General features: G+C 64.6%; 4 protein-coding genes across 10 annotated transcripts; 1 reads left to right on the forward strand and 3 right to left on the reverse strand.

The window, feature by feature from the left end:
* The first annotated feature begins 392 nt into the window (after positions 1–392).
* On the forward strand, positions 393–4235 carry MORN4 (MORN repeat containing 4). 4 transcript variants are annotated; one of them, XM_074907552.1, is made up of 5 exons: positions 393–498; positions 2252–2349; positions 2482–2596; positions 2684–2793; positions 2950–4235. In XM_074907552.1, exons 2-5 carry the CDS (start codon positions 2283–2285, stop codon positions 3096–3098), a joined length of 441 nt encoding a protein of 146 aa, XP_074763653.1. In that variant the 5' UTR covers positions 393–498; positions 2252–2282; the 3' UTR covers positions 3099–4235. The 4 variants fall into 4 exon arrangements, with proteins under 4 accessions (XP_074763653.1, XP_074763654.1, XP_074763652.1 ...); XM_074907553.1 differs by having other exon boundaries at positions 452–498; positions 2223–2349; XM_074907551.1 differs by lacking the exon at positions 393–498 and adding an exon at positions 529–644.
* Positions 4236–4567: 332 nt separating this feature from the next.
* On the reverse strand, positions 4568–7932 carry HOGA1 (4-hydroxy-2-oxoglutarate aldolase 1). The gene is made up of 7 exons (XM_074907550.1): positions 7433–7932; positions 6194–6322; positions 5990–6117; positions 5738–5872; positions 5471–5567; positions 5168–5301; positions 4568–4717 (listed from the first exon to the last, which is right to left on the reverse strand). The coding sequence occupies exons 1-7, from the start codon at positions 7659–7661 to the stop codon at positions 4568–4570; spliced, it is 1002 nt and encodes a 333-aa protein (XP_074763651.1). The 5' UTR covers positions 7662–7932.
* A 100-nt stretch (positions 7933–8032) lies between these two features.
* Positions 8033–12177, reverse strand: ANKRD2 (ankyrin repeat domain 2). 4 transcript variants are annotated; one of them, XM_074908416.1, is made up of 9 exons: positions 11614–12177; positions 11112–11225; positions 10865–11026; positions 10572–10679; positions 10317–10415; positions 9984–10082; positions 9748–9846; positions 8784–8882; positions 8033–8693 (listed from the first exon to the last, which is right to left on the reverse strand). In XM_074908416.1, exons 1-9 carry the CDS (start codon positions 12100–12102, stop codon positions 8589–8591), a joined length of 1374 nt encoding a protein of 457 aa, XP_074764517.1. In that variant the 5' UTR covers positions 12103–12177; the 3' UTR covers positions 8033–8588. The 4 variants fall into 4 exon arrangements, with proteins under 4 accessions (XP_074764517.1, XP_074764519.1, XP_074764516.1 ...); XM_074908418.1 differs by having other exon boundaries at positions 11112–11183; positions 11593–12177; XM_074908415.1 differs by having other exon boundaries at positions 8033–8882.
* Positions 12178–13024: 847 nt separating this feature from the next.
* Positions 13025–18280, reverse strand: UBTD1 (ubiquitin domain containing 1). Its single transcript, XM_074908419.1, has 3 exons — positions 18084–18280; positions 14035–14262; positions 13025–13816 (listed from the first exon to the last, which is right to left on the reverse strand). Exons 1-3 carry the CDS (start codon positions 18148–18150, stop codon positions 13431–13433), a joined length of 681 nt encoding a protein of 226 aa, XP_074764520.1. The 5' UTR covers positions 18151–18280; the 3' UTR covers positions 13025–13430.
* Between the last annotated feature and the right edge of the window lie 82 nt (positions 18281–18362).

The raw sequence follows: 18362 nt of genomic DNA on the forward strand, positions 1-18362 counted from the left end.
AGACCAGGCGTCGCCTTGGGAGCCGCGCCCGCCGCGAGGGCGGTGGCGGCCGCGGTGCCGGACGAGGCGGGCCTGGAGGGCCCCCACGCCTCGCACCCTGGCCGGGGCGGGAGGGGCTCCGCCGGCCCCACGCCCCTGCCGCGGAGGCTGGCGTCAGTGCCCCACACAAAGATGGCCGCTCGGGAGCGGCAGCGCCCCCTGAGCCCTTCGCAAAGATGGCGGCAGAGCGAGGGTGCCGCCCCTCTGCCGACACGCCCGGGGAGGAGGGCGCCCTGCCCCAGACAAAGATGGCGGCTGGAGAGGGCGTGTTGCGAAGTCGGCCAATGAGCAGCCGCGTTGCTAGCGGTCGCCGTGGAGACAGCCAACGGCGGGCGGGGATGGACGCTGGCGGCGTGGAGCCGCCCGGCGGCGCGGGGGGCTGGCAGGGGGGGTGGCCGTGCCACCGCCCCTCGGCGGGACCCCTGTGGGGAGCGGTGCGGGCGGCGAGCGCGGAGCCAGGTGAGCGCGGGCCGCGGGTCCCTGCGCCGCCCGGCCCGCCCGCACCGCCCTGGGCCTGCGGGCATCGCCACGGGTGTCCCGGCGGGGCGTGCGTGCACCGCCCCTGGCTGCATGGACCCGGTGGGGCGTGCATGCATCGCCCGTGGGTGCGTGGACACAGCGGGGCGCGGGTGCATCGCCCGTGGGTGCATGGACACAGCGGGGCCTGCATGCATCGCCCGTGGGTGCATGGACACGACAGGGCACGGATCCATCGGGGTGTGCATGAATCAGCCATGGGTACGATCGCCAGCTCTCAGCACGCTGCCCGGGTGGGGTGTGCGTGTGTCCCCCGTGGGTGCGGGGTGTCCGTGCACTGCCCAGGGGTGTGTGGCCCAACTGGGTCGTGCACCCCTTGCCGCCACGTGTGGCTCCAGCCCGTGGGTGCGGGGGGCCCGGGCAGGTGGTGGGCTCAGAGGGGAGGCACGCACAGCTCAGGGTGTGCTGCGTGCATGGCCCCTGCTTGCTGTGGGCGCTGCGCGTGCAGGGCTCTGGGGTGTGTGGGTGCCACTGGGGGGACGTCCAGCTGCTGGGCAGGCCGGGTTGCTTACAGGCAAATGCTGCTCGTCCCCTGGTTGAAGTTGCAGGTCCAGGCACAGGCCATGCTGGTGGAGGGAGCCCTTCCCTGCAGCTGGCGTTAACAGCCCGCAGCAGCACCCTCTCCTCCTCCTGGCACTGGTGTCCCCAGAGGTGCTGGGCAGGCTGCAGGCTGGGGAGTCGGCACTGAGCTCCTGGTCGCTGCCATCAGCAGAGAGCAGTGTTCAGTCGCTGTTCGGCTTGGCTGGGGGCCATTTCTCCTGTGGACACAAAGCCCTTGCAAGTTCCCTCCTGATGAGCGCCTGGGCACTGTGTCCTGGTTAGCGTGGCTCAGCACCCATCTCTCCAGGGACGCACAGCCCGGTGTGAGCGGGGACACGTCCTTTGGAAGCGGGGATCCCCCTCCCATCACAGGCACTGCCTGAGCTGCACCGGGAGCTGCTGGAGAGGCAGCGGCCAGCCCACCTGTGGGGCTGTCTCCATGCTGATGCCTTCCCTGTGTGCTTGGGAGAGCTGTGCTGCGTGGCGGCAGCTTTGGGAGTGTGCAGTGCTCCGAGGGCTGCTGGCTGTCGGCAGGCAGGATTGCCAACCCTTGGAGCCAGGCCAGGGCCCTCTCCCTGCTGTCCCTCTTAGGAGGAGGAGCCACTCCATCCCTGGGGGGTGAGCCAGGCCTGCTCATCCTTGATGCTGGAGTGGCAAACCCCACAAGCTCTCTGCTCCCTCCGCTGAAGAGCCAGCACAACACGGCAAGCATCTCCTCTCCAGAATGCCTGTTTCCTCCTGGGACTGCCCCAACAGAGCTGAGGGCGTCCCCTGCTCTGAGCCTGCTGAGGTGCAGGGCCCCTCGGGTCCTGCCAGGGAGCCATGCTGGAGGCAGCCAGCTCCTGCCGTGCTCCTCTGCCTGTTGCTCGCTCACGTTTCACGGGGCTGTGACCCCCGTGGGCTCATATCGCCCTGAGCCCTGCAGTGGGGCGGGCAGCAACCCAAACCCGGCGGCTGGGGTTTCAGAGGCAAGGCAGGGTGGCTGTGCTCCTGAGGTCACCTCAACTGCAGTGTACCACAGCAGAGCTGTCTCTAGGGCAGACACGTGCCTGAGAGCTGAGGGGATGCGGGGACTTCGGGTGAGCCCGGCTGCTCTCCCCTCCCAGCAGCCACCCTCCGCGCCTCTCCCTGTCAGCTCTTGCACTGTGCCGCCGGAGACAGTCACCATGACCCTCACCAAAGGCTCCTTCACCTACTCCAACGGGGAGGAGTACCGTGGCGAATGGAAGGAAGGTGAGACGGGGCGGGAGGGGTTGGTGTTGCCTGTGCTGGGGGCCAAACAGCCCCCACGTCCCTGCCGAGCACCATTCCGGGGCAGTCCCTACCTCTTTCTGTCCAGCCCTGCCTGTTTCTGCCCTCGCCTAGGTCGCAGGCATGGTGTTGGGCAGCTGACGTTTGCCGACGGCACCGCCTATGTGGGGCACTTTGAGAACGGGCTCTTCCATGGCTGTGGTGTGCTCACCTTCTCCGATGGCTCCAGGTGAGCATGGCATCCCTGCATACACCCCTCCCGGGCATCCCCACTTGCTTGTGGGGAGCTGCTGCCTCAGGAACTCCCCACACACAGGTACGAGGGGGAATTTGTGCAGGGCAAGTTCAATGGCGTCGGCGTCTTCACCCGCTGTGACAACATGACCTTTGAGGGCGAGTTCAAAGGCGGGCGCGTGTATGGCTTCGGTGAGTGCCTGGTGGCATGATGCAGGCAGCCGCAGCCCTGCGCTGCTCCAGCTCAGCACAGCCCCGTCCAGCATCTACCGCTTTGTCCCTCCAGCCTGGTCCTGGAGGGTGCTGCTCCCTGCCCCTTCACTCCCAGCCCTTCCCTCCCCTCCCCAGGTCTCCTGACATTCCCCGATGGCTCCCACGGGGTGCCGCGCAACGAGGGCTTCTTTGAGAACAACAAGCTGTTGCGGAGGGAGAAATGCCCGGCTGTCATCCAGAGGGCCCAGGGCGCCTCCAAGTCTGCCCACAACCTGACAGCATGACGGTGCCCCACATCCCCTCCTGCTGCAGTGCGGACCCTGCTGCTGGGCGCTGGCTGGCCCCACCATCCCCAGAGCAGGGACGTGGCACTGCTGGGTGCCCCTCTGCTCCGTCCCCACCAAGCCCCCCCCCCCACTGAACCCCCACAGCTGGGGGGGATGGGACCCTCTGCTCTCCACCCAAGTGCCCCGGGGCAGCCGTGGTGCCTTCTCTCTCTGGCTATAGCCCTGGCAGCTGCCGGAGCAGCAGGGGGACAGGGTGGCCGGGGCTTGGCCCCTCTGTCCCCCAGGAAGGGTGTGGACCACCGGGGCTGCTAGCCTGCTGCAGAAGATGGAGCAGGTGTGTAGGGGCTGTGGCTGGGCCCTGACCTCACTGCCAGGGTGCCTTGGATGGAAGCTGCTGGCTGGAGCATGTGTCCATAGAGGGGCAACTCCTGGCCCCCTTTGCTACCCTGGTCCCGAGGCAGGGTGGGCACCTCTGGCAGCCTGTGGCCTCTGCCTATAGCTCTGAGTGACCAGCCATCCCCTGTGTGCCCCTAGCAGGGTGACATGGTGCCACTGAAGGACCCAGCCTGCTCTCGGGGCCAGCTGATGGGCTGTGTCCTCCTCATTCCTGTGCCAATCCAGCCCATCCACTGCCTTGGGGACATCTGCAGCAGCATCCCCACTGAGGGGGACTGAGGGACACCCAGCCTGGCCCAATCTGCTTCACGCTGGGGGAGGGCAGGAGCAATGGCGAGCAAGGAGCAGGGTCAGCTGGGGCCTGGGACAAGGGGCATGAGCAGGGCTGCGTGGAGTGCCAGGGCTGGAGCAGGGGGCCTGGGAAGGGTGGGTGGGGGATAGGGGCATGGCGAAGGGACAGGCAGGGTGGGCAGGGGGCACACAGCTCCCCATCTTGCCCCCTGCACACGTTCTTCATCTTGCCCCTGCGTGTTCACCTTCATGCCCAATGAGGTCTTGCTGGCCATGGTGCAGGGGTCCTGGCAGCCTTCACAGCCTGGTGGTTGTCTGTAGGGGCTGTGCCCTCCCTGCCGGTCTCTGCCCGCACTGGTCCCGTGCCTTGCCATGACCCTGCCTTGTGCTGCTGCCTGCACAGGCTTCAGCTGAGTAAACCACATTGCCAAACGCCTGGGCCATGTCCTTTTTGCTGGGAGCAGGGACCGGGTGGGGGCTGCTTGCGTGGGCAGGATGCAGACACAGAGTGGGGGCAGCAGGTTTATTCCCAGCTCACAGTGCAGGGATCCTTCCCAGGCGGGGACAGTGGGACCCTGGGGGCTGGCAGGGATGCAAGTGTGGCCAGGGGTGCTGGGTGTGCCCTCTACCCACTCTGCCCAGGGCAGCCCCATCCAGCAGGAAGGAGTGAGATGGGTGGCTTTCTCCTGGCCTCATCCCAGTGTCCCCACCACATCCCCATCTCCTGGGGTCCCTGGCTTCTGTGCCTTCGTGATGCAGGGAGAGGTGCGGGGGACCCCTCACAACCAGCCGTTGGCACTGAAGGCGCCCCTCAGCTCCTCAACCTGCGGGGGGCTCAATGGGGCCAGAGGTGCACGGCAGGGACCCCCGTAGTAGCCAAACCATTCCATGGCCTTCTTCAGTCCCGGGATTCCAAACCGACGGGTGACCTGCAGGAGGGAGGGTGTGGGCACTTGCCGGTTCGTGTGGGACAGAGCAACATGCTCTATGGGCTCCTGCACCAGCCCCATGCAGGGCTGGGCAGGCTGTGAGGTGGCTGCAGCCCTGCAGTGAAGTACCTGCAGTGGGGTGGGGGGCCCGGGGAGGAGCAGCTCTTCCCCCCATCCCTGCCTATAAACAGGTGGCCTTGCCTTGAGGGGGTCAGGCAGGGATCTGCTGCCAGTGGACACACTGTTCCTGGCATGGCAGGGCTGGCATTTCCCACCCCTCTGTCTCCAGGCTTGCTTGGCTCACTGGCCGGGTGCTGTGCCATCCTGTCCCCCCTCGACGACCACTCCACCCCCCACAGCCCCAAGGACCTCCATCCTTTGCTGCCTCCCAGTTCTGTGATGGCCCAGCACCCCCACCCTGCAGCATCCTGGGGTGTGCTGCCCACTCACTGCCGTGTTGGGCTCAATGAGCCGGTGCTGCAGATCACGGGCCTCCTGCCAGTTGCCCTCACGGCACAGGCGGTCCAGCTGGCACAGCGGGGCACCCAGGACATTGGCGAGGGCACAGACCCCCCCAGAGGCACCTGAGGACACCGGAGCACATTGGCAGCCAGTCTGGCATGCGATGCCCAACCAGCACCTCCCGGGCATTGCTGTCTCTCACCTGCCTCCTCCCACCCAGCTGCCAGTCCCTACCAGTGCCCCCAGGGCAGCACCCCATGCTCCGACCTGAGCAGAGGCAGTAGCACCTACCCAGGGCATAGCTCGCCATCAGGAAGCCAGCTGATCCCGCCAGCACCTGGAAATCCTCCTGCCGTGTCTTGTGGACCATCAGCCCCATGCGGGTAATCTGAGGAGAAACATTCTGTGCCCCGGGGCAGGCATCACCCTGTCTCCCCTCCATGGGGCTCATGCAGCATCCCCAGGGCCCAGAGGAGGGCTGCAAGTCCCAGCTCCCCATTGCCAGCTTGGGGCTAGGTTTGATGGCAGACAGCCCAAGGAAAGCCTTGCCCCACTCACATCCCCACCGCTGTCCTTGATCCCGACGATGTTGGGGTGCTGAGCCAGGGTGAGGACAGCCTCCAGGGGCAGGTCCAGGCCAGTGTTGGCAGGGACGCTGTAGAGCACCACGGGAATGGGGGATGCGTCGGCGACCTGAGGGCAGCCGGACAGAACTCAGCAGCTGGGGTGGGTCAGAGATGTGCACCATGGGCTCCCCATCTGTGCTGCTGCCCCAGCTGGGGCTGCCAGCAGGCACCAGTCATGGCTCACCTCCGTGTAGTGCTGGACCAGGGCAGCGTTGGTCATGGCCCCCCGGTAGTAGCAGGGTGTCACGACCAGCGCCACATCGGCCCCTGCCTCTGCCATGCTGACCGTCAGCTCAATGGTGGCCTGGGTGGCTGGGGAAGAGGCAGAGGGGTGAGGGATGCCCCGGGGGGAACACATGGCCCCCACGCTGCTCACACAGGCACTCACATTCACAGCCTGAGCCAGCCAGCAGCAGGCGGTCCCTGGGCAGAGCCTGGCGCACGCAGCTCACCACTTCCAGCCGTTCACGGGGTGCCAGGTAGGGGTACTCCCCATTGGAGCCCAGCACCACCAGCCCTGAAATGCAAGCATGGGGAAGGCAGGGCTCAGGCACAGGAGCAGGGTGCCCATGGCACAGGCGTTCCTGCCCTCTCCACACCCCACTCTCGGGTGGGCACTAGGCACCCAGCGCAGCCTGATGCCTGCATCCAGCAGCCCTCTTGGGCCAGGAGGCTCCTGCGGGTGCCCTGCAAAGCCGTGGGCTCCTCCACAAAGGGCACATGTGGGTATGTGCCCCCCAGATGGCAGCTCCCACCTGCACCATAGGGAGCACCAGCTGTGCCATCCTTTACCCAAGCACCCTTGTGTTTGCCATGCCTGCACTCTGTGGACTGAACACACCGCCTGCCTGTCTCCATTCCCAGAAACCACCCCCACGCAGCACTGCTAGCTGGGTATTTATTGGTGCCCGCAGCCAGGCTGTGCTGCCCTGTCCTCTGTTGGGGCACACAAACCCTTTTCTTGGGACCCTGCCAGCACCATGGGCACAGGCAGGCCAACCCCAGCCCAGCGCTGCCAGGCTCTGCTGCAGCAGCCAGGGCCCCAAGATGCCAGGAGGGTTGGGTGTCCCCATCAGCCTCTCTGCCTTCCTTGTCCCTGGCTGCTCAGAAAAGACTCTGCAGCCCACAGTGTGCCCTCTTCAGTCCCCATCCCCACAGCCCTGGACTCACAGCCTGGTCAGAAGAGGGGAGATCCTGGGGCACATCCCTGCAACCCCCGGCCTCTTCCTGCAGCCCCTCTCCTCCCATCCATCCATCCTGGGCAATCAACAGATACGCATCCTGTGGCACTGAATCTGTGAGTGTGCAGAGGGCAGGTGCAAGCCTGCAGCTGCGTGTGGAGGATGTGTGCAAGCCTGCACATGTGTGGGGTGTGCATGCAAGTATGCACCAGAGTGTGACAGGGGTGTACAAGGACGTATGTGTGTGCCTGGGCTGTGTGGGCACATGCCATGAAAAGGGTCCCACGTGGGTCACCCAAGGGGCTGCCAGCCCCAGAGCAAAGTCTGGCTGGAGGCTGAGCACCCTTGGGAAGCCAGCAGGCTGCCTGCACACTGCTGCACAGCCTCTGCGGCAGGCAGGGAACTGGCAGGAGCCTGCACAGAGAGGGACAGTGGGCAGCACTCACCTCGGAAGGGGATGTTGGCGTAGCGGCGCAGGTTGCCCTCCAGCTGGGCATAGTCCACCTCCTGTGTGGGTGAGAAGGGGGTGGCGAGGGGCGGGAAGATGCCCCCGAGGTCGAGTGTTTGCCCTGGTCCCACGGGGATGCTGAGCCCCCGGCACTGCCGGGGGGCTGCCTGGCGCAGAGCTGCCAGGGCAGGCCGGAGGGGCCAGGCGAGGCGGGTGCTGAGTGCCATGGTGGCTGGGTGCTGCTGCTGGCCCTGCCGCCTGCCCTGCCGAGGGGCTGTTAATGTTTGACCGGGCACGTGAGGGACCCGCAACCTGGCTGGGCAGATGATATGGGGGGCGGTACTGGGTGAGCTCAGAATGCTCTTCCCTGCTCCAGGAGCTGGCTGCTGGAGCTCAGCACCCCTTCAGGTGAGCCCCGGCCAGCCCAGCTGCGCTTTCCCTTCCGCTTGCCAGTCCTGGCAGCCACCCCTCTGCCACCTACGGAGACAGGCTGCAGGGCTGGAGAGGGACCAGGCACTGCAGGGAGTCCCCGGGGCTGTTAGCAGGGTTCCCCTGCTCTGGGTGTTTGGTGTAGGGTTTCCTGTAAACAGGTGGGAAGGAGCGTTTCTGGGTAGGGAGTAATGAGCGCTACACTCAGCAGTCACGAGCCTGCAAAGGGACTGCTGTGTCCCCCCAGGGATGGCTCCAGCAGAGAAAGCAGGAGAAAAAGCAGCCATGGAGCAGCTGCCTGGCAGGGGTATGACTGTTGCTCCCTGGCACAACCCCAGCCTCCAGCACAGCATGGACCTGGATTTAGCTGCCCTTGATGTAGTTTTCCTCCCGGAGCTTGCTCAGGTGGCACTTTGAAGCACTGCAAGCAACCAGGGCATCCCGCAGCAAAGAGTTCCACCCTTGAACCACTCATGTCCAGGCCCCACGGTGTCACTAACACTCCAGTCCCTGTGCTAGGAGGCAGGGCATGTCTGTGCTACCAGATAATCCAGCTCCCCAGATCACCCATCTTCATTACTCCGTCACCTCCAGTGCAGGCTGCTCAGTCCCACAGTCCCCCGGGGCCAAACACTGCTCTTTGGTGGCTTTTATTGACACAGACAAGTCTTGGCTGGATCCTGCTCCTTGGAACCAAGCCAGCCCCCGGTCCCTGCCCAGCACTGTCACGCAGGGACCTCCATCTCCCCCTGAGGCTGCTCCTTGGCCTCCAGCGCCTGGCGTGTGTCCACCTGCCACTGCTGCACCAGGTCCGTCGGGGTCTTGCCAGCCTGCAAGAGCAGGCAGAGAGAGGCTGGGGCCGGGGTGGTGTAACATGGTGGGGCAGCAAATGGCCCTGGTGCTGACCTCCCCCTGCTCACGTGGTTCTTGGCCATCATGTCAGCCCCGTACAGGATCAGCATTTTGATGATCTTGTAACGGCTGAGCCGCGTAGCGTCATGCAGTGCTGTGTCACCTTCCTGCAAGAGACACAGCCAGAATGGAGATCAGGGTCCAGCCCTGGGGACAGGGACCCCTTGCCTGTCCCCAGCACTGCTCCCTGGCTCCCCGCATACATGCCTCCCCATGAGGACAAGGGGGACAGTGCTCCCCTGTCATGTTTTCAGCTGGGATAGAGTTAATTTTCTTCCTAGCAGCTGGTACACCGCTGTGTTTTGGATTTAGGGTGAGAATAATGTGGATAACACACGGATGTTTTAATTGTTCCTAAGTAGTGCTTACCCTAAGCTAAGGATTTTTCCCATGCTCTGTCAGTGAGCAGGTGCACAAGAAGCTGGGAGGGAACGTGGCCAGGACAGCTGACCCAAACGAGCCAAAGGAATATTCCGTACCGTAGAACATCATGCTCAGTATATAAACTGGGGGAAGTTGGCCAGGAGGGGTGATCTCTGCTTGGGGACTGTCTGGTCACTAGATAGTGAGCAATTGCATTGTGCATCACTTGCCTTTTTTGGGTTTTGTTTCTCTCTCTTCGCATTTTCATTACAATTATTACTCTCATTATTATCATATTTTATTTTAGTCATTAAACTGTTCTTATATCAACCCATGAGTTTAACATGTTTTTTCCAATTGTCCTCCCCATTCCACCTTGGGGCGGGCGGGGGGTGGGAGTGAACAAGTGGCTGCATGGTGCTTAGTTGCTAGCTGGTGTTAAACCACAACACTGTCCCATCTCTGGCTGCGGCTGCCAGCACCTGAGGCAGGGATGCGAGTGTGTCTGGTCATGCCCTGCTGCAGGTGCTAGGAGCCGCTGGAGGGATAAGCCAAGGGAGGAGGGATCAGTTACCCACCCGGTGCTGACTGCGCAACTGCAGCACTCACTCTGTCCGGGGAGTTGATGTCCACCCCGCAGTGGATGAGGTGCTCCACGATGTCAAGGTGCCCAGTCCGGGTGGCCACGTGGAGGGGGGTGCTGAGCAGCTTGAAGGGGGAGGAGATGGACACCAGAGCGGATCAGCACCCATCCCTGCTAGCCTAACACAGGGCCAGTCCTGGTCCCCCGGGGCACGCTCATGCCCCTGGCACAGCTCCATGCCCCCCAGCTCTGCCCTGCATACCTTGTCCTTCATGTTGAGGTCTGCCCCATGGTCCTGCAGCAGTTTGACAGCGTCCAGGTGCCCACCCCGGCAGGCCCAGTGCACAGCGGTGCAGTCCAGCTGAGTGCACAGAGCCACATCATGGCAATGGCAGGGGACACCCCACCCCACGTCCATGCCCTACCCCAGCCAGTCCCTGTGTCTGGACTGAGCCAGCAGAGCCCTGCCTGCAGCCACCTCAGCAGTGAGGACAGCACTGCCCTGCTGCGGGGACCCCAACCCTGCTGTTGTTCCAGCTGTGCCATGCGAGGAGGCTCAGACCAGCATGGAGCCGGGGGCAGGATCTGTCCTCACCCGATCCCTGAAGTTGACAGTGGCCCCGCTGTCCAGCAGCTTCTGCAGGATGTCTGTGTGCCCTTCCAGCGAGGAGCGGTGCAGAGCTGTGCGGTGGAACTGGGGGGACAAGGCACCATGTTGGCAGATGGATTCATCCCCATCCCAGCTGTACCCCCAGTCCTGTTCCAGTGGTCCCAGCCTCTGCCAGCAGGCATGGTGGGGCATGATGGCAGGGGCAGGCAGGGGGCAGCCAGCAGCCTTTGGGGACACTACCTCATCACATGTGTCAGGGGAGCCACCATCTGCCAGAAACTTCTCGATGACGCGCATCTTGCCCTGGACGGCAGCTCGCAGGAAGGTCTCCGGCTCCACAGGACCCTCCTGGTGGCAGGATGGGCTCAGGACTGAGGCATCACAGGGACATGGGAAAGGGGACAACATGGGCCCCCCCCGCCCTGCTTCCCCGGGGAAGTTCTCAGCTGGCAAGGTGACTTGGGGTCTGGCCTGTGGGGACTCTAGCCCCTGTCCCAGCAGCCCCTCCCGCACCCTGGGACCCCCTGACATACAATCTCCAGGGGCTCAGGCGGTGGTGGGGGCTCAGGGGTGGCTGCCCGCTCCTCCCGGCGCTGCCGGCGCTGCTTGCGGAGCTCGATGAGGCGCTGGATGCTCCCCACGTCAATGATCTCTCGCCGCAGGTCGACTGAGCTCTTCCGCACCCGCTCCTGGCCCTTGTGGGGGGGGACATGCAAAGCCCTATTTACCTCCTCTGTGCCCAGCTTCCCCTGACACCCCCTGCTCCCTGATGTCCCTCACCTTGACAGCCTCAAGGCCCCAGTTCCTGGGGCCATGGCGTTTCTCTTCCTCCAGGTCAGGTGTGCTCACCCGCTCCACAGCTGGTGGCTCCCGTGTGCCATCTTCTTTGAGTCGCTGCATGGGTAGAGGCCTGCATGGTCCTGGTTGGGCATGGAGCAACCCCACCACCTCTGTCCCCAGCCCGCCAGTGGAGGTGGCTCTGGGCACAGCTCACAGCTTGCTGCTGAGGTCTACAGGACACACAGCAGCCCTTGGTCTTATGCTTGCCCACCTGCCCTACTTGGCAAGCTGAGCACCTGCTTGCTGCTCAGCTCTGCCCCATGGGCAAGAGCTCCTGGTTTGGGAACCCAATGACCCTGTGAGCCCTTGAACACCTTGCTGCATCCACCGAGATGGCAGGGTCGGTGCCAGCCTTCTCACATCCAAGTCCTTAAAGATGGATGCAGTGCAAGGCGAGTCCCTGCTGCAGCCCAGGCAGGACCCCCCTACCCTGTGGACCCACCTTCTCCTCCTCCTCCTCCTCTGCCAGCTTCTGCTCGATGAGATCCTTGGCCCGTTGCACATCCAGCTCCATGTCTGCCCACAGTGCACAGCCCTGTGCGGGATGCAGCCTCTCCTCCTTGCCCAGCCCTGGCTCCTGGTGCTGCCGGCAGCTCCGCTGGCCGCAGGGCTTTATGCTGCCGGCCCCTCCGTCCCCGCAGCCCAAGGGCACTGTCAGCTGTGGCTGCTCGACATGACTGGGGCAGCTTTGCCATGAGCTCACCCTCCTGCTTTCTAGTGGCCCTGGCTCACCTCCCCATCCCTGCACCCTCTTAAAGAGACCCACCGCCCCCCTCAAGGGCTGCCCAGGACCTCGTGCTGGGTGTGCACAGCCCATGGCAGCTGGTCCAGAGAGGCTCAATGGAGCCAGAAAACGGTCTGGGATTGCCCCATCAGTCCTGTACCTGTGCCACCCACCCCGGGCAGGCAGAACGCTCCCTGTGGCTCCCATCACCCCATCTCCATGCAACCAGATGCTGCACCACCCACCAACATCACCCAAGGCTCCCTGGCACCTGACAAGGGGTGTTGCTGCCCACTCCAAAAGGAGGTGTTGGCACCCCCCCACCCCACCCCCCAATCAGTAGCAGGCAGAATGTGATGCCAAGAGCCACAACCCCTCTGCGCCTCTTTGAAGGATGACCTCAGGTGTGGAGCGTCCCAAGCAGCTCTGCCAGGATCCCAGTGGTTGTCTGGCCTCCCCAGCCATGCACGGGCAACCCGACAGTGGGACCAGCCTCACGTGGGGCTGTCAGGCAGAGCCAGCAGCTATTCCTGGTAGCAGGAACATTGTTCAGCCCCCCCGGGCTTTGCTCTCCCCCTTTGTAAGATGAGGCCAGTGCCGCCCTGTGCTGGGACAGTTAATGCGCTGGGCACCAGCCCTCGGCACAGGACCTGGAGGAAGGACAGATGGGACACATCACTGTCACCATCCCAGGCAGTTCCCAGGGACACCCTTGAGTGCCCGGTCCCATGGGTGCCACAGCCTCTGGCTGCAGAGGTGCCATTTTCACCAGGACAGGTGATGCTGGTCCTGGGACCATTCTCCTCCATGGACTGTCCCGCCTGGCCCTGGGACAGGCACAGGCTGAAAACTCCAGAGGGGAACACTGGGAAAAGGAGGCAGTGGTCCCATACCAGTAAGTGGCCTGGATAGCAATGGGATGATGGCAGCAGTGCTGGGGAAGGGTCCAGGCAGGCAAAGAGCTGGGCCTGGTGGGACAGGGTCAGGGTAGCACTGGGGGGCAGAGCTAAGGGGTCAAGGCTCTCCCTGGCCACCTTGAGCCCATCCCAACTTGGACAGGTACAGGGACCATCCATAGCTGCAGGTGACAGCCCCCCCCCCCCGCTCCAGGGACAGAGAAAGGATGAAAAGGCTTTATTGATAAATATAGACTATGTACAGAGGGGAGACATCTCCACCCAGCCCAGCACCCTGGGGCCTCCTGGCCAAAGGGAGCCAGAGCCCAGCAGGTCACAGCCTCTCCCTGCCGGCACAGCCTGGCAGCGGGGCCCCGGCCGTGCTGACCCCCTCGAGACATTTGGTCTCAAACCTCCTGCAGCAAACGCAGTGTGTGTCCGTGTCCCAGCTGAGAGGGGCCACTGTAGTGGCACACCCCCATGCAGCCCTTCCTGGGCGGGGTGGGGGTGGAAATCACCCAGGTGGGGGGCACCCTGAGGGGGAGGAGCTGCCCCCACTCTGGCAGGGCTTGGTGCATCCCCAGAGGTGCCACTGCCCCCCAGCCCCCTGCCCCCTTCCCGCAACCAGTGCGGGGGGGCTCAGTTCCTGGGTGGCAGAGGCTGATTGACAATTACTTGCACGACAAAATCCTTCTGGATCTTGGTCTCCTGCAGCCGTGTGCGGTCGGTGAGCAGCTTGCCTGAGAAAAACCAGCGCTGCCAAGCCAGGTCGATGCCCTCCTGCACCTGCAGCTGCTTCTTCAGCTGCCCGATGGTGTCACCCATGCTGGCGTTGAGCCGCAGGTCCTTACCGGTGGAGAGTCGCACTTTGAGGGCAAACTCCCGACGGGCATTGGGCAGGGGCTCGGCCGGCTCTGCTGCTTCCTCCTCACTCCTCTCCAGGATGAGGTTGACAGGAGGTGCCAGGCAGTAGACAGGCAGCTGGTACCGGTTGCCCAGTTCATCGTAGCACTCCGTCAGGGACCCTGAGGATGGCAGGGTGAGATGCTGTGGATGGGCATCCCCGTGGACCACCCAAATGGGGACAGGGCCACCCCAGGCAGTGGGTCAGAGCCTGCCTCGCCTGGGCTGAGCTGCGTGGATGCAGCTGGGGACCCCTCTCCTCTCCAACCTGGGACCCCCATGTGCCCAGATATGGGACACTCAGCACTGACCCCACCTCACCCCCTGTGCCGTCTCTCACCATGGGGCAGGGTGATGCTGGCTCCATCTAGGATGGCCTGGGCCAGGCTGTGGTCATTGGCCTCCACAGCATAGGCAGCTGCCTTCAGGGCGTCCCAGATCTCCTTGCGACCCTCAAAGGCAGGTGCTGTGTCCCAAAACTCATCACGTTTGCTACGCAGTTGCCCATCCGTCATGGGGTAGTCACTCTTCCACTTGGGACGCTCCTTCTTCAGGGGCTCATTGCGGCCTGGGGAGGGGAGGGTGAAGCTCAGCCAAGGGACAGGGGTCCCCCTTGGGCCCTGAGTTCCCCACCTCCATCTCCACAGGTTCCCGGGACCCCTCACACTGTGCACAGCAGTGTCCAAGTGACTCCCCTACCCAGCACAGGACAGCCCCCAGTGCAGCCAGGTGGAATTTGGCTAAAGTTAGCCCCACCCAAGGTCCCACTGGCCCCATAGCAGCTGCACTCTCAAGTAACATCCTTTGTCCCCAGGAGGGATGAGGGCTCTTGCACCCATGCTAGGGGGACCAGCCCCTGCCCTGTGGGGTGGCCACTAGGCCTCAGGGCCCTCTGAGGCAGAGCAGTATTTATAGCTTGGGGAATTAGCCAGGAAATAAGCTGGAGAGTTGGAGCGGGAAGGGGATTACAGAGACTGAGCTGCTGCCCTGGCGGGGGAAGTGGGGCAGGACTTAGTCCTCTCTGCCCACCTCGGGATGGCAGGGACCAGCTGTGGGCAAGACAGCAGGCACACAGCCTCCAGGGCATCAGGAGGTGGGCATCGCTGGGGTGGGAGGCTGCCAGTTTGCAGCAGCCCCAGAAATAGGCCAAACTGAGCTGGATCGCCATGAAACAGCTCTTAACCATGTCCCCAGGGACCCCCAGCAGCCAACAGTGCCCAGAGGTCTGGGCCACCCCCATGCCAGTCCCACACTGCCCTGCCCTCCCTACAGCAGGCTACAGCCCCGTGGGAACAGCCCCATCCTGTCAGCCCCACGGCTGGGCAGGAAGCATGGGGCAGGAAGGAGCTGTTGTCACTCACAGCTGAGCTGGGGACAATGAGTGACAACAGCTCCTTCCTGCCACCCCTCTCCCTAGGGCAGCCAGCCGGCACCCTTCCTGTGGGGATGCAACATGGGGGATGTGGAGCCCCAGCCGGGCAGGAAGGATGCCTGTGCCCGCAGTGACCTGCCAGGCAAGGTGATGCCACACACCCCCACTGCTGGGGACAGCCACCACTGCCAGCTGTGGGCTGAGCTACTTCCTGGGTAAGTGATAGAAGGCACTACATGAACTTTTTTTTTGTACCAGTCCTATCCCACCCCTTCCAAGACCACTGGAACCAGCACAAAACCCACTTTCCAAGCAAGCACCCAGCCCAGAGCTGGATGCAATACGTGGCACCCACCCCAGAGGTCCCCATGGGGCACAGGAGCTCAGTTACCCCAGGGCTGGACATTGAGCACCCCTTACAGGCAACATCCTGCCTGATTCCCTAGGAGGAGTGAGGTCAGCCGGCTGCAGCCAGCACTGCCGATTCAGCAGTCACGGAGCTGGGCAGGAGGGATCTGCAGCACTGCAGGACAGAGTAAGGTCGGAGACAGCACCTGCCCCAGGAGGGCAGTGGAGTAGCAGTCACTGCCAGCCTGAAGGACACGGCTGGGATCATGACTCCATGCTCCTGCAGCCACCAGGCTTGGGTACATGCCCTTGCAGCTGTGCTCGTCATGCATGGCGGGACTCCTGGCCAGCACCATGCCCCCAGCTCTGCTTGCAGCAAAGGGAAGAGGCTGGCCCAGGGGATGCAGCAGAATCAGAGCCACGGGGCCTGGCCACAGCAGGGACAGGCCACGGCCACCCTGTGCAGGCAGGTGTGCCCGGCAGCCTTGTCCAGGTAGGCAGGGGCTTAAGCCTCATCTATTTATTGCTGCCACCCAGCTGGGCCCCGCAGCCTCTAATCACCTCCTGCCGCTCTATTCCTGGCCCCTTGTGCAACTCTCCATGGCAGCACCACCAGACAGGTCCGGTCACTTGCTGTGCCCGGACTCGAGCCAACAGGATCTGGTCGGCAGCCTGCCTACCTCCTGCCCTGTGCCTGCAGCACCCTGCCTGAGGGTCAGCCCCCTCCACCGTGCTGCGGTGCAGGGACTCCCAGGCAGGAGGCTGTACCCCAGAGGCTCCCCTACCCTGGGGCTCACTCCCTGCCTAGCTGGAGCCTCAGGCAACCCCAACTGGTGGGTCCTAGAGGTTGGCTTGACCCTGGAGGAGATGCCAGCCAGATGGCATGCAACACCGCTTCCAGCAGTGCCAGCTGGTCCCCTCCTGGGCCAGGCAGGATTGGGATGTTGCATGGTACTGGCATCCCCTGCTCTTCCTGCTGTGGCTAGCTGGCTACCCTGGGGACAGCACTATCACCCGCTCCAAGGAGCCCTGGCAGGACCCCTCTGCAGGGGTCTCAGCAACTGTCAGCCATGGCAGGAGCCACTGGCCAGGTGCACTGCTTAGTAGGGTTCCCAGGACAGCAGAGGCAAGCAGAGCAATCCTCCCTTTGAGTGCTGCTGGCCCAGAGCAGTGTCCCTACACGGCAGGTGAGTGCAGCTACAGCCTTGCTTCATCCTCCACCACCTGAGGAGTGGCTCCCAGGGGCTGGTGGCACCATGCAAACGAGAGCAGGAGCCAGCCTGGGCACCCCAGCACGATTGATGGCCCTGCTGCCCCAGAAAGGAACACGCTACAAGAAAACAGCAGCAACTGCCAGGGACACAGGAACACCAGGAGGGGACAGTGACCCATCCCAGGAGAGCCTGGCAGGGAGTGAATAGCAGTGATGGAGACACAAGCACTGCAGCCAGCTGTTGCCTGGCACAGGAAGGAGCACATAGATCCAGACATGGGATCTGACCCCCCAGCCACAGCAGCTCCAAGTTACAAGGCAATGGCCCCACACTCCCACCGAGCTGAGTGAACACACAGCACAGGACACAGGGACTCACCTGCAAGAAATCACCTGCAATCCCCAGGGCTGCCGGCTCCATGGGGAACCATCACCCTAACTCAAGCCAGCGGGGCATTCCCAGGGTGGGCAGTGGGCACAGCTGGACACGGCAGCCACGGCACCCCGCACATGTTGCTGGAATGGCGGGCACCATCCCACGGGAAAACCTCCCTCCCTCCCTCCCACCCGCATCCCAGCTGCAGGCGAGGGCCGGGGCGCCCCGTCCCCGAGCACACGCTTCCTGCTCCTCCTCTCCCGCCGCCTACCACCGCTTTGCCATAAACATGGTAATTACCGGCTGCAATTGCACCGGCCGTGGAGGCGGGCGAAGGGAAGGCAGGCGTGATTCACCCCGCCGGCCCACGCACCCCCCGCCGGCAGGTAGCCGTGCCCATCTCCGTGGCCTCCAGGACAGTATCCCGGGGAGGTAGCTCATAGCACCCAGGGATCCGGCTGCCGGTAACTCCGGGGAGCCGCGGAGCTGCACCAGCCACCTCCCGACACCTCTGCTCTCCGGGCCGGCGCAGCCGCTCGCTTCCCGCCCCGCGGCCGGGTCCCCGGCACCTCCCGAAGCCCGAGGGAGCGAGGACGGGGTTGTGCCCCATCAGCAGCCCGGTGTACGGGCAACACTGACCCCGAGCAGGCACCCAGCGGGCTGCAGGACGCGGAGCGTCGGTGACACTGCCAAACCCAAAAAGGGGGCACCCGACACCCTGCACCCCCCCGCGCCGGGGCACCCCCCCCCGGGAGGAGCCAGGGACCGGCAGGGCCGGGCAGGTCGCGCCGCGCACCCCAGCCCTGACCCTGCAAACCCCGCCAGGGCGCCGGGATAGGAGCCGCGGTGCCTGTCCGTTCCCGGGACCACGCACCGGACCGGAAGCCTCGGAGCCCGGGGACCCCCGGGGGCGCGCACGGGACAGCCCCACACCCCCGCGCCCACGGACTGCGCCGCTCCGGTGCCCACACTCCCCCCGCGCCCGCCACCCCCAGAGGTACACGGGGCCCCCCCTCCCACCGCCCGCGATCCCGGGGATGCCCGGGCGGGACGGCCCAAGCGGGCCCAGCCCCGCCTCACCTGCTCGTTTGCGGGGATTCCCAGCAGCGGGCCGCTCCCGGCGCTGCCGCCCCACGCAGCCGCCCATGGCGGGGCTCAACGGCGGCGGCGCTCGGCATGGGGCCGGGCCGACTCAGCGCTGCGCCCGACCGCGGGGCCCGGCGCCGTGCAGCCGCACCGCCCGGCTCTGAGCGCCGGGGCCGCCCCGCCGCCGGAGACACCCCGCGCTCCGCCCCGCCCCCCCAGGTGCGCATGTGTCCGCCCGCACCGGCACCGGCACCGCCCACGTGGGCGCGCCCG

This window comes from Athene noctua, chromosome 5, assembly GCF_965140245.1.
Source record: "Athene noctua chromosome 5, bAthNoc1.hap1.1, whole genome shotgun sequence".
NCBI lineage: Eukaryota > Metazoa > Chordata > Aves > Strigiformes > Strigidae > Athene > Athene noctua.